General features: G+C 41.0%; 1 protein-coding gene across 3 annotated transcripts in view; it reads left to right on the forward strand.

Moving 5' to 3' along the window:
- LOC145546219 (natural resistance-associated macrophage protein 2-like) overlaps window positions 1-14,885 on the forward strand; it is a 56,599-nt gene that overhangs the window by 17,786 nt on the left and 23,928 nt on the right. For all 3 annotated transcript variants that reach the window (XM_081592441.1, XM_081592443.1, XM_081592442.1), the window contains 5 exons: window positions 1,954-2,025; window positions 3,142-3,290; window positions 4,007-4,126; window positions 12,772-12,891; window positions 14,757-14,863. In XM_081592441.1, coding sequence (XP_081448567.1) covers window positions 1,954-2,025; window positions 3,142-3,290; window positions 4,007-4,126; window positions 12,772-12,891; window positions 14,757-14,863 — 568 coding nt within the window. The remainder of the gene's footprint in view (window positions 1-1,953; window positions 2,026-3,141; window positions 3,291-4,006; window positions 4,127-12,771; window positions 12,892-14,756; window positions 14,864-14,885) is intronic.

Consider the following 14,885-nt stretch of genomic DNA (forward strand, 5'->3'; position numbering starts at 1 on the left):
GGCAGTGAAAGCGTGGAGTCCTAACCTCTGGACCACCAGGGAATTCCCAATAATCTTCATAATAATCTTTCTGAGTGATCGAAGTATACGGGGAAGTTGTCTCATATCAATAGCCCACGATTTTCCGTGTAAGAGCCACAGTCCCAGATCGGATTTGTGGTTTCCAGTTTCTTGTGTGTTATCCTGGCTTCTTAGAATTAATGTAAAATAAAAGTAAAAAGGCTCTAAGTGGGGTCTAGGAGCTGTGCTGTGTTTGGAATACAAGTGGTACTGCTACTGAGTGGTCAGATGTGTAAGTCCCATTTAGGTGAGGTGCTGGCTGAGAGAGGGGTGAGTTTTAGTCAGCAGTATTGAGGTCTGCTGGCGAAACCATCTGGTATCTCAAACTCTGATAGGAAGGACATGGATATTGTTAATTATACAAAGTTCTTGATATTGGTGACTATAGAGATGAAAGGTTGTGTTTTCTAACTTGGCAAGAGGTGGTATGTTTTACACTCCAGAATATAGATGAAATCTAACACCCCTTTCAGGTCTTAATTCTGCAAAATAGGTATAGAATATGTCAATATGTTGTTGTTGTTTTAGTCACTAAGTCATGTCCGACTCTTTTGAGACCCTATGGACTGTAGCCCACCAGGCTCCTCTGTCCATGGGATTTCCCAGTCAAGAATACTGGAGTGGGTTGCCATTTCCCTCTCCAGGGGATCTTCCCGACCAGGGCTCAAACCCAAGTCTCTTGCGTTGGCAAAAGAATTCTTTTCGGCTAAGCCACTAGGGAAGCCCCAGAATATGTCGCTGGAATATCTAAAAAAGAAAGTAGAGCACTGTTCACACAGGAGCAATAATGGTGCATGAGTGGAAAAAGACTACTAAAGGATAGAGAAGGGGAGGCTTCCTCAGTTTTTTAGTAGGAGAGTTATTGGGGTTCAAGGGGAGGTGGTTAACAATATTACCTACCTTTCCCTTTCAAATTTTGGACGTAACTGAGAAGTAGATTCCTTAATCAGTAGACCAAAATTAAAAAAGAAAAAATTAGCCTTATTGGTGGGGTTGACTGGAGAATAGGCCATAGGTCTGTGACCCAATGGACTTACCAATATCCTCGCTCTAACCCCCAGTTAAACTTTCCCCAGTCGTCCTCACGCTCTCCCTCCCCAGGCTGCTTGTTGCCGATGGAGAGAAGTGCAGGTGGACTGTGGACTGTGCCTCGTCCTCCTGGTGCCTCGGGGGGGGGGGGGCGGGGAGGGGGGGCTGGTCATTCATTTTTCTCTCAATTGTTGAAGTGTTGGGAAATGAGACCTGAATGAGACCTTATAGCCGAAGTCTCTGTTCAGGGAAAGGTGAGGCTGTGAAACAGTGGCCCTCTTCTACCAGTGTGCTCATGAGCTGCTTCCCCCTACCCAGAATCTTGAAATATGAGCTTCAATTGTTAGATCAAAGAGAGTTAAAGATCTCTGTCCTTAGAAACCCATCAGAATGGTGGGAAGTCAGTCTTTTAAATATTTGGGTTAATCTGGAGGCAAAGGCAGAGACTGGGTGATTGCCTCGAAGCCATTCTGTGGATGCTTTTGTTGTCTTGTTCAGTCACTAATCCATGTCTGACTCTTTGTGACCCCATGGACTGCAGCACGCCAGGTGTCCCTGTCCCTCACTATTTTCTGTGGATGCTTATTAAAAACTACTTGCCCACTTTCCTGAAATACCCTTTACTTCAATTTTGTCTTGAAGTCTTGCCAGCAAAAATATGATTAAGACTTTTATATTTTTTCTATTAAATATCTCTTAATCATAGTCTGAAAATGGTGATTATTTCCAAGGTTATCTAATTCAGTAGAACAATTATTCTTTTCACATAGTAGGGGTTCAGTCATAGAGTCACAGAATGCTGACTGTGAAACTTGTTGTAATTTGTTCTTGCTAATTCCTCTCCCTCTCTTCTCTCCTTTCCAGAATCCTATTATATGAACTCAGGCACTCAGGTATCCACCACGGTGTTGGGTCCTGAACAGAAGATGCCAGATGGTAATTTACAGCTTTTGTGTTATTGACTCATTTTTGTTTGGAATTAGGCTTAAGCCAGTAACAGAAATTTACCATATTGTCCTTCTTGTCCTCTGTTTCATCAAAAATTGTCTCCATCTCCTGTCCCCCAGCCATCAATATCATGGAGACCTGCTCCATTCAGACAAGGGAAACACTGGTGATTAGTTGGTGATGAGCCCTCCTGTCAGGAGGGTGACACCTCCCCCTCCCCAAGCTCTTCACTGCAGGTCTTAGTGAGGTGGCAAAAGGTTCCTGTTTGGCGGTTTCCCTGAAACTTCAGATTTTAGCCTGAAATGTGGCAAGATTTTGCCAGTTACCCATTTTTGGGGAAGCCTGATGGAGATACAATGTCCAAGGATGATGCTTTGAGTAAATCCTACTAAAAGACAGGTGAGGGGTGGAGAGAGGAGTGTCCCATTAGCCTGACAATTTCCTTCTAAAAGTTAAGATTTTAGGTTATCAGTGCGGCTAGTCTAGGGATATTATACATTAAGGCCTAGACATCAGTGATTTTAGAAGAAAATGATTCTAAAAATTGGCAAGTGGCTGTAGAAGGGTGAGGGCTTCCCCAGTGGCTCATCTGGTAAAGAATCTGCCGGCAATGTGGGAGACCTGGGTTTGATCCCTGGGTTGGAAAGATCCCCTGGAGAAGGGAATGGCTATCCACTCCAGTATTCTGGCCTGGAAAATCCATGGACTGTATAGTCCATGGGACCACAAAGAGTTAGACACGACTGAGTGACTTTCACAGTGCAATACAATAGAAGTGTGAAAGTAGGGGGAGACCATTTGTGAGATTAGTGTTGCAAACTGATGTAGAGCTTAGTGACTGGGGAAGAAGGTTGAGAGGGAGCTTTATTACCATAAGCAATTTTGTATTTCTCAAATTTTCAGCCATGTGAATGTGTTGCCTATTCAAAAATTAATTTATTATAAATATAAATAAAAATAAAGTACCAGAAATTGATATAGAGTCAGGTTGATCTTGTGCATTTAGGTATTAAAAAGGTTTAATTTCAGTATTTCTAAGATGATTATTAATATTAGTGTATTTTGTTAATTTTAACTCATTTCTTCTCAAATCTGTTAATTCAGAAAATGCTTCTGGAGACCATGGGGTCTCTGTCAGTCTTGGTGCCATCAACCCTGCCTCCAGAAACTCCTCAATTCTGCAGTCTCCTGGGGCACACACAGAGGAGCTCTTTACCACCTACTTTGATGAGAATATTGCCGTTCCTGAGGAGGTTAGTGACTGGTCCTTGGAGAAAATGTTATTATCTAGGGAAAACCTATGTATAATGTCTACTGGATAACTCAAGATCAGCAACCTCAGAGTCAATTCTGGCAAGCAATCTCTGAAGACTGAATTTTTGTAGTCAGAGTAAACAGAAACTTTTAAGGAAACTAAGGCCCTTGAAAAACCATTGCCAACTTGTACTAGTGAGCATTTTTTGACCCAGAAAGGGAAATTTCATGTTCCCTTTTGTATGATGCCTTTTGTCCCATTTGGGTAGTGTTTGAGCACAGAGGTACTGCTATTATTACTGGGGTTTTAGACTGAAAGGCCGTTGGAGGGGCAGATAAGAGAAGGGCTCTTATTTGTACAGAAAGCTAACCAGGTTATTGATAAAGAATGGATAAGATGGAGGAGAAACTTGGATCCACCCATGTCCAACTTCCGAACTCTTTGTTCTTATGAAACTGATATTGTTGCTTTTTGTGTGATAAAATAATAGGTAAATTAGATCAGCAGTTTGGAGGTGATAATCTTTTTTTTTCTCCGAGACACTTTTATTATTATTATTTTTTAAAACTTTTTCTTCTATATTGGAGTATAGTCAATTAACAATATTGTGCTAGTTTCAGGTGGACAGCAAAAGGAGTCAGCCATACCTAGGCATGTATCTATTCTCCCCCTGGAGGTGATAATCATTTTGCTCTGCTTTCCTCTCTTGTACAGCACTCTTGTTTTAGCTTTCGCAAACTCTGGGCTTTCACGGGACCAGGATTTCTTATGAGCATTGTGGATCCAGGAAACATTGAATGTGATTTGCAGTCTGGAGCACTGGCTGGATTTAAGGTGAACGTAGAGTCCTCCCTCATCCCTTTTTTTTGTTTACTTGGTGGCTCAGATAGTAAAGAATCTGCCTGCAATGCGGGAGACACGGGTTTGATCCCTCGGTCAGGAAGTTCCCCTGGAGAAAGGAATGGGAACCCACTCCATTATCCTTGCCTAGGAAATCCCAGGACAGCGGAGCCTGGCAGGCTACAGTCCATGGGGTGGCAAAGAGTCGGACAAGACTTAGTGACTAACACTTTGACTTTTTCTTTCCTTTTCATTTTATTTTTTTAAATTAATTAATTTATTTATCTATTTTTTACTTTACAATATTGTATTGGTTTTGCCATACATTGACATGAATCTGCCATGGGTGTACATGTGTTCCCCATCCTGAACCCCCCTCCCGCCTCCCTCCCCATCCCATCCCTCTGGGTCTTCCCGGTGCACCAGCCCCAAGCACCCTGTATCATGCATCGAACCTGGACTGGCGATTCATTTCACAAATGATAATTTACATGCTTCAATGCCATTCTCCCAAATCATCTCACCCTCGCCCTCTCCCACAGAGTCCAAAAGACTGTTCTATACATCTGTGTCTCTTTTGCTGTCTCGCATTCAGGGTTATCTTTATCGATTTGCTAAATTCCATATATATGCGTTAATATACTGTACTGGTGTTTTTCTTTCTGGCTTACTTCACTCTGTATAATAGGCTCCAGTTTCATCCACCTCATTAGAACTGATTCAAATGTATTCTTTTTAATGGCTGAGTAATATTCCATTGTGTGTATGTACCACAGCTTCCTTATCCATTCGTCTGATGATGGACATCTAGGTTGCTTCCATGTCCTGGCTATTATAAACAGTGCTGCGATGAACATTGGGGTACACGTGTCTCTTTCAATTCTGGTTTCCTCGGTGTGTATGCCCAGCAGTGGGATTGCTGGGTCATATGGCAGTTCTGTTCCCAGTTTTTTGAGGAATCTCCACATTGTTCTCCATAGTGGCTGTACTAGTTTGCATTCCCACCAACAGTGTAAGAGGGTTCCCTTTTCTCCACACCCTCTCCAGCATTTATTGCTTGTAGACTTTTGGATAGCAGCCATTCTGACTGGCGTGAAATGGTACCTCATTGTGGTTTTGATTTGCATTTCTCTAATAATGAGTGATGTTGAGCATCTTTTCATGTGTTTGTTAGCCATCTGTATGTCTTCTTTGGAGAAATGTCTGTTTAGTTCTTTGGCCCATTTTTTGACTGGGTCGTTTATTTTTCTGGAATTGAGTTGCAGGTGTTGCTTGTATATTTTTGAGATTAATTGTTTGTCTGTTGCTTCATTTGCTATTATTCTCTCCCATTCTGAAGGCTGTCTTTTCACCTTGCTTATAGTTTCCTTCGTTGTGCAGAAGCTTTTAATTTTAATTAGGTCCCATTCGTTTATTTTTGCTTTTATTTCCAATATTCTGGGAGGTGGGTCATAGAGGATCCTGCTGTGATTTATGTCAGAGAGTGTTTTGCCTATGCTTTCCTCTAGGAGTTTTATAGTTTCTGGTCTTATGTTTAGATCTTTAACCCATTTTGAGTTTATTTTTGTGTATGGTGTTAGAAAGTGTTCTAGTTTCATTCTTTTACAAGTGGTTGACCAGTTTTCCCAGCACCACTTAAAAAGATTATCTTTTCTCCATTGTATATTCTTGCCTCCTTTGTCAAACATAAGGTGTCCATAGGTGCGTGGATTTATCTCTGGGCTTTCTATTTTGTTCCATTGATCTATATTTCTGTCTTTGTGCCAGTACCATACTGTCTTGATGACTGTGGCTTTGTAGTAGAGCCTGAAGTCAGGCAGGTTGATTCCTCCAGTTCCATTCTTCTTTCTCAAGATTGCTTTGGCTATTCGAGGTTTTTTGTATTTCCATACAAATTGTGAAATGATTTGTTCTAGTTCTGTGAAAAATACCGTTGGTAGCTTGATAGGGATTGCATTGAATCTATAGATTGCTTTGGCTAATATACTGATTTTCACTATATTGATTCTTCCAATCCATGAACACGGTATATTTCTCCATCTGTTTGTGTCCTCTTTGATTTCTTTCATCAGTGTTTTATAGTTTTCTATATATAGGTCTTTTGTTTCTTTAGGTAGATATATTCCTAAGTATTTTATTCTTTTTGTTGCAATGGTGAATGGTATTGTTTCCTTAATTTCTCTTTCTGTTTTCTCCTTGTTAGTGTATAGGAATGCAAGGGATTTCTGTGTGTTGATTTTATATCCTGCAACTTTACTATATTCATTGATTAGCTCTAGTAATTTTCTGGTAGAATCTTTAGGGTTTTCTATGTAGAGGATCATGTCATCTGCAAACAGTGAGAGTTTTACTTCTTCTTTTCCTATCTGGATTCCTTTTATTTCTTTTTCTGCTCTGAGTGCTGTGGCCAAAGCTTCCAAAACTATGTTGAATAGTAGTGGTGAGAGTGGGCACCCTTGCCTTGTTCCCAACATTAGGGGAAATGCTTTCAATTTTTCACCATTGAGGATAATGTTTGCTGTGGGTTTGTCATATATAGCTTTTATTATGTTGAGGTATGTTCCTTCTATTCCTGCTTTCTGGAGGGTTTTTATCATAAATGGATGTTGAATTTTGTCAAAGGCTTTTTCTGCATCTATTGAGATAATCATATGTTTTTTATCTTTCAATTTGTTAATGTGGTGTATTACATTGATTGATTTGTGGATATTAAAGAATCCTTGCATTCCTGGGATAAAGCCCACTTGGTCATGATGTATGATCTTTTTAATATGTTGTTGGATTCTGTTTGCTAGAATTTTATTAAGGATTTTTGCATCTATGTTTATCAGTGATATTGGCCTGTAGTTTTCTTTTTTTGTGGCATCTTTGTCTGGTTTTGGAATTAGGGTGATGGTGGCCTCATAGAATGAGTTTGGAAGTTTACCTTCTGCAATTTTCTGGAAGAGTTTGAGTAAGATAGGTGTTAGCTCTTCTCTAAATTTTTGGTAGAATTCAGCTGTGAAGCCATCTGGTCCTGGGCTTTTGTTTGCTGGAAGATTTCTGATTACAATTTCAATTTCTGTGCTTGTGATGGGTCTGTTAAGATCTTCTATTTCTTTCTGGTTCAGTTTTGGAAAGTTATACTCTTCTAAGAATTTGTCCATTTCTTCCAAGTTGTCCATTTTATTGGCATATAGCTGTTGGTAGTAGTCTCTTATGATCCTTTGTATTTCTGTGTAGTCTGTTGTGATCTCTCCATTTTCATTTCTAATTTTGTTGATTTGATTTTTCTCCCTTTGTTTCTTGATAAGTCTGGCTAATGGCTTGTCAATTTTATATATCTTCTCAAGAACCAGCTTTTAGTTTTGTTGATTTTTGCTATGGTCTCTTTTGTTTCTTTTGCATTTATTTCTGTCCTAATTTTTAAGATTTCTGTCCTTCTACTAACCCTGGGGTTCTTCATTTTTTCCTTTTCTAGTTGCTTTAGGTGTAGAGTTAGGTTATTTATTTGACTTTTTTCTTGTTTCTTGAGGTGAGTGTGTATTGCTATGAATCTTCCCCTTAGCACTGCTTTTACAGTGTCCCATAGGTTTTGGGTTGTTGTGTTTTCATTTTCATTCGTTTCTATGCATATTTTGATTTCTTTTTTGGTTTCTTCTGTGATTTGTTAGTTATTCAGCAGCGTGTTGTTCAGCCTCCATATGTTGGAATTTTTAATAGTTTTTCTCCTGTAATTGACATCTAATCTTACTGCATTGTGGTCAGATAAGATACTTGGAATGATTTCATTTTTTTTGAATTTATCAAGGCTTGATTTATGGCCCAGGATGTGATCTATTCTGGAGAAGGTTCCGTGTGTGCTTGAGAAAAAGGTGAAATTCATTGTTTTGGGGTGTAATGTCCTATAGATATCAGTTAGGTCTAACTGGTCTATTGTATCATTTAAAGTTTGTGTTTCCTTGTTAATTTTCTGTTTAGTTGATCTATCCATAGGTGTGAGTGGGATATTAAAGTCTCCCACTATTATTGTGTTATTGTTAATTTCCCCTTTCATGCTTGTTAGCAATTGCCTTACATATTGCGGTGCTCCTATGTTGGGTGCATATATATTTATAATTGTTATATCTTCTTCTTGGATTGATCCTTTGATCATTATGTAGTGTCCATCTTTGTCTCTTTTCACAGCCTTTGTTTTAAAGTCTATTTTATCTGATATGAGTATTGCGACTCCTGCTTTCTTTTGGTCTCTATTTGCATGGAATATCTTTTTTCAGCCCTTTACTTTCAGTCTGTATGTGTCCCTTGTTTCGAGGTGGGTCTCTTGTAGACAACATATATAGAGGTCTCGTTTTTGTAACCATTCAGCCAGTCTTTGTCTTTTGGTTGGGGCATTCAACCCATTTACATTTAAGGTAATTATTGATAAGTATGATCCCGTTGCCATTTACTTTATTGTTTTGGGTTCGAGATTATACATTCTTTCTGTGTTTTCTGTCTAGAGAAGATCCTTTAGCATTTGTTGGAGAGCTGGTTTGGTGGTGCTGAATTCTCTCAGCTTTTGCTTGTCTGTAAAGCTTTTGATTTCTCCTTCATGTTTGAATGAGATCCATTCTGGGTACAGTAATCTGGGCTGTAGATTATTTTCTTTCATCACTTTAAGTATGTCCTGCCATTCCCTTCTGGCCTGAAGAGTTTCTATTTAAAGATCAGCTGTTATCCTTATGGGAATCCCCTTGTGTGTTATTTGTTGTTTTTCCCTTGCTGCTTTTAATATTTGTTCTTTGTGTTTGATCTTTGTTAATTTGATTACTATGTGTCTTGGGGTGTTTCGCCTTGGGTTTATCCTGTTTTGGACTCTCTGGGTTTCTTGGACTTGGGTGATTATTTCCTTCCCCATTTTAGGGAGGTTTTCAACTATTATCTCCTTGAGTATTTTCTCATGGTCTTTCTTTTTGTCTTCTTCTTCTGGGACTCCTATGATTCGAATGTTGGTATGTTTAACATTGTCCCAGAGGTCTCTGAGGTTGTCCTCATTTCTTTTAATTCTTTTTTCTTCTTTCCTCTCTGTTTCATTTATTTCTATCATTCTATCTTCTACCTCACTTATCCTATCTTCTGCCTCCGTTATTCTACTGTTGGTTCCCTCCAGAGTGTTTTTGATCTCATTTATTGCATTATTCATTATATATTGACTCTTTTTTTATTTCTTCTAAGTCCTTGTGAAACCTTTCTTGCATCTTCTCGATCCTTGTCTCCAGGTTATTTATCTGTAACTCCAATTTGTTTTCAAGATTTTGGATCATTTTCACTATCATTATTTGGAGTTCTTTATTGGGTAGATTCCCTATCTCTTCCTCTTTTGTTTGGTTTGGAGGGCATTTATCCTGTTCCTTTACCTGCTGGGTATTTCTCTGCCATTTCGTCTTGTTTATATTGCTGTGTTTGGGGTGGTCTTTCTGTATTTTGGCAGTTTGTGGTTCCTCTTTATTGTGGAGGTTCCTCGCTGTGGGTGGGGTTGGGTGGGTGGCTTGTCAAGGTTTCCTGGTTGGGGTAGCTTGTGTCGGTGTTCTGGTGGGTGGAGCTGGATTCCTTCTCTCTGGAGTCCAATAAAGTGTCCAGTAATGAGTTTTGAGATGTCATTGGGTTTGGTGTGACTTTGGGCAGCCTGTATATTGAAGCTCAGGGCTATGTTCCTGTGTTGCTGGAGAATTTGCATGGTATATCTTACTCTGGAACTTGTTGGCCCTTGGATGGTGCTTGGTTTCAGTGTAGGTATGGAGGTGTTTGATGAGCTCCTATCGATTAGTGCTTCCTGGATTCAGGAGTTCTCTGGTGTTCTCAGGATTTGGACTTAAGCCTCCTGCCTCTGGTTTTCAGTCTTCTTCTTAGAGTAGGCTCAAGACTTCTCCATCTATACAGCACTGATGATAAAACATCTAGGTTAATGATGAAAAGTTTTTCCTCCTGGAGAGGTACACAGAGTTACATGGAGAAGAGAAGAGGGAGGAGGGAGATAGAGATGACCAGGAGGAGAAGAGGAAAATCAAAAGGGGAGAGAGCAAGCTAACCAGTAGTCACTTCCCTATGTGCTCTCCACAGTCTAGACCCCTCAGAGATGTTCACGGAGTTACATAGAGAAGAGAAGAGGGAGGAAGGAGACAGAGGTGGCCAGGAGGAGAAAAGAGGGAATCAAAAGGGGATAGAAAGATACAGCCAGTAATCAGTTCCCTAAGTGTTCTCCACAGGCCAGAACACACAAAGAGATTCACAGAGTTGGGTGGGGAAGAAAAGGGGGACAGGGGAGATAGAGGTGACCTGCTGGAGAAAAAGGAGAGTCAAAAGGGGGAGAGAGCAATCAAGCCAATGATCTCACTCCCCAGTAAAAATGTGCACTGAAGATTGGGTTCTTAAAGATACAAAGTTGATAACAAATACCAAAAAGCAAAGATCTAAAACCTAGAGTAGAGGTTAGATTCTCAAAAATACAATATTAAAAAAAATAAAGAAAGAAAGAAAGAAAAGAAAAAGAGAAAAAGGAAAAAAAGAGAAAAAGAAAAAACAAACAAACAAACCTGAGTCACAAAAATTATAAAATATATAAATATGAAGTTTGCTATAAAAATAAGAACTTTTTTTTTTGCAAGGTAATAGTAGGTAATAAAAATGAAAATTGAAGGAGTAATAGGGGACTTAAAATTAAAAAAAGTAAAAAAATGATAATAATAAAAAGTTTTAAAAATTTAAAAAATGATAATAGTAAAAATATATCTAGGATTTTCTCTGGAGCTGTTGCGGACAGTGTGGGGTCAGTTCATTTTCAGATAGTTCCTTGGTCCGACTTGTACTTCTCAAGGTCTATAGGCCCCTTACTATGTAGTCGGTGCTAACTACAGGATTTTAACCTATTGCACCTGTCACTTCCAAAGTGGTTCCTTCTGTTTATTTTAGCTTCTTCTGTTTGCTGGTCTCTTCAGTGTCTAATTTCCGCCCTGACACAAGGGGGGCCGTGGTGGTCACTTTTTTTAGTCTCACTTGTTCAGTCGTGCTGTGGGGAGGGAGGAACCCTGCAAACAAATATCACTGGCGTGTGCTCACAGTGATTCAGCCACATTGGGTTTGCCCTCGCTCATGGCATGTGTGCTTTCCCGGTCCACACTGCTTAGGCTCTAGGTTGCTCTGCCGGGAACTGTCTGAGGTGGGCCCCTGGGTTGCCTGTACTTCCCAGGTCTAAGTTGCTCAGGTTCAGGTTCCCAGGTGCTCTGCAAAGGCACAGACTTGGTTGAGCCTGGGTTTTGTGCCCTTCCCAGGTCCGAGCAGCTCAGGTGACCAGGTGTTTGGGAGTGCAGTCAGGGGCTGCGACTTTCCCCCTCCCTGTCCCAGCTGCTCGATTTTCTGGGTGTACAACGGGCGCGCCTTCTCGGGTGTGCTGTGTGCCTCTTCTGGGGAAGCTGATCTCTGGCTGCGACCCTCCCGGTGGGAGTTGACCTTCCAGAATCCCTAGAAGTCTTGGTTAGCAACGAGGTCTGCTTGCAGTTTGGTATAGGATGCCTCTCTGGGGCCACGATTTCACCCTTCAGCCTCTGGCTGCCCTCGCCTGCCCTTCTCTGGTGGGGGATGGGCCGATGCACAGCCAGCTAGCTCTGCTCACTCCATTGTTCTGTGAGCAGGCCTGGCAGTGTCTTAGGTTAAGGCTTTTCCCGTGATAGCTATCCCACAGTCTGGGTTGCTGTCTCAAGCTAGTTCCCTCAGATTGCCCTCGGGGCATTCAGACCTAGTCCTTACCCAAAGCAATGCAGCCCACCCCTCCCTGGCCAGCCCCCACTTGCCAGTGGGGACTGTGCGCGTCTGGGCTGCTGCTCCGCTGGGAGTTGCTGTTAGGTACGTGATCTGTGGGTTTTAATTATTTATTTATTTTTCTTCCCAGTTATTTTGCCCTCTGAGATTTCAAGACTCACCACAGACCTGCCGGAGAGAGTGTTTCCTGGTGTTTGGAAACTTCTCTCTTTTTAAGACTCCCTTCCTGGGACGGATCTCCATCCCTACCTCTTTTGCTCTCTTTTTAACTTTTATATTTTTGTCCTACCTCCTTTCAAAGACAATGGGCTGCCTTTCTGGGTGCCTGATGTCCTCTGCCCGCATTCAGAAGTTGTTTTGTGGAATTTGCTTGGTGTCCAAATGTTCTTTTGATGAATTTGTGGGGGAGAAAGAGGTCTCCCCTTCCTATTCCTCTGCCATCTTCTTCTTTCCTTTTTAAACACACACAACACACCACAGCCTTTTCCTCTCCTCTGCCTGTTGGATATGAACCTTGGTGGCTACATGCTGATTCTTCATTGGCTCTGACACTTCAATGAAAAATACTTTCCCCTCTGTTTTTAAATTTTATTTTATCACGTAGTTGATTTTTAGTTTTATTTTATTTACCAAGGTAGTTTCCTTGAACAAAAGTGAAACAGCAGATGGGAAAAACTAAAACTCGGAAAGGTGCAATGTGACCTTGCAAGTTCTGTGCAGAATGTGATACAGAACTCAGGTCATTGGATTCCTGAATGGGGCTCTTTCCTGAGTGTACTGATTCCCATTCCCACTGCCAAAAAACCAAACCAAAACTCCCAGTTATCTCAAGAGTGCAATGGTTGGATTTTGTTTTTCTCTAGCTACTCTGGGTTGTTCTGTTTTCCACCATCATGGGACTCCTGCTGCAGACCCTTGCAGCTCGACTGGGAGTGGTCACTGGGCTGCATCTTGCTGAAGTGTGTTACCACCAGTATCCCAAGGTAAGCAATGTTTGTCTCATATCATAGGTAACTATGTGTCTGGCAATCTGTGCTAGCCCCCAGTATACTAAAATAGTGGAGGATGTGGGGATCGTGGCCCTGAGGGCTGGGGATCCCAAGGGAAACTCTATAGCTCCTCTTGCTGCTAAACCATGTTTCCCTGATGCTGGGAAAGATTGAAGGCAGGAGGAGAAGGGGACAACAGAGGATGACATGGTTGGATGGCATCACTGACTCGATGGACATGAGTTTGAGCAAACTCCAGGAAATGGTGAAGGACAGGGAAGCCTGGCATGCTGCAGTCCACGGGGCCACAAAGAGTCGGACACCACTGAGCGACTGAACAACAGCAACAATGTCTGGAAGACAGGTTTAAACTGACTTGATGTTTAGATAAGTACTAATCTACCTCCAATTTGTCTTAAATGTTCAATCTCCTTTCCTGGCTGTGAGAGAATCCTTACCTGCTTTTTATCTTATATGCCTCTTAAAAAAAAAAAACAACTTGGGAATTTATAGTTTGTTTTATCTTCTCTTTCTTCATGTATCTTAGTGGTTGTTTTTTTGTGACATATTTTTTAGGTAGTAGATACCTGTTGCAGTCGTTTAATGGACCAGAACCTGGTGGTCCAGAGTCGATGATAAGAAAGTAAAAGAGAAAAAGAGGCTGATATTCCCTGGTTTATGCAGAGAACCAATAAAGCTCTTGACACAGGGCTTGTACCACTCACAAAGGCACAGGGCATCCTCTCGAGGAGGTCTTAAAAGCCCGGGCAAGAAAGTGAGCTCAGCAGGTTTCCATGCTCCAGAGAATTAGCCTGACGGAAAGAGAGATAGAGAGGGAGAAAGAAAGACATGGGGACCCAAGATCTGATGGAACAAGGGTGCTTTAATGATCTTTGTGTGGGCATATATAGGCTGTTAAGGAATTTCTTTCGACAATGATAAAATCAGAAAACCAAACGCATAGTAACTGTTTAACAAGGAATTAACAATGGTCATAAGGTCAGAAGACAAACCATATCTCAAGAGGGAGGGTCATAACTAGGCAGATTTACCAAAGGGAGAGAGTTTACTGAAGGAAATCCATGCGTGCAATTCATCTCATTATCTCAGTCCTGGGAGCAGCATGCTGCTCCACTCATTCCTGTTACCAGGAACTAATAAGGAATAGAGGATTTATGAGAGACAGAAAACAGCACACAGGAATCCTCCTGTTAAACATTCCCTGACAGATACTTGGAGGTTTTTTTTCCTGGCCTCAGTGAGCTAGCCCTACTAAATTTCTTTCTGTTTGATTATTTGACCAGATTAGTTTCCAGATTTTATTATAAGACACCCAATTCCAACACTTTGCCCCGAGTCCGAGTCCCTTTCCACATCTTTTTTACTTGCATGTGCATTATTACACTAAGAATGACTCCAACTTTTTCATGTTTGTTTTGTCTCTTCAGCTATGGTCAGGATAGACATTTTCTTCTGTAGTATTTTTATTCTCTCCTGAACAATATTTTGACCATCCTAGCATTCTCATTTTCCTCTAAAACTTTCAGGATTGTTTTTAGATCAAAAATTAAGTGGAAATAATGAATGGAAATTCCATTCTTCTGTCAAGTGAAACGTAAGGAGAAGAAATTAACATCAGCTGCTGACCTGACCCTGACTCACAGGCTCTGCCACAAATAGCAGCCTGGCCCTCTCCTGCACGGGGCTGAGTGCAGCTGAGTTCTGGTCCTTCATCTCTAGACCTAAGGCTTAATAAAGGACTGTTATTGGATCACTGCCAAAATGTGAATTCCAAACTATGGGGGAAGTTCTTAGAAATGATTAATTAGAACCATGTCTTTCTGCTGTTTGGTGTTTAGGTTCCACGAATCCTTCTGTGGCTGATGGTGGAGTTGGCTATCATTGGTGTAGATATGCAAGAAGTTATTGGCTCAGCTATTGCCATCAATCTCCTGTCTGTAGGAAGGTGAGGGGTTTTTCTCTAGAAA

Source organism: Giraffa tippelskirchi, chromosome 4 (genome assembly GCF_054371585.1).
Source record: "Giraffa tippelskirchi isolate mGirTip1 chromosome 4, T2T-mGirTip1v1.2.pri, whole genome shotgun sequence".
NCBI classification, from domain to species: Eukaryota; Metazoa; Chordata; class Mammalia; order Artiodactyla; family Giraffidae; genus Giraffa; species Giraffa tippelskirchi.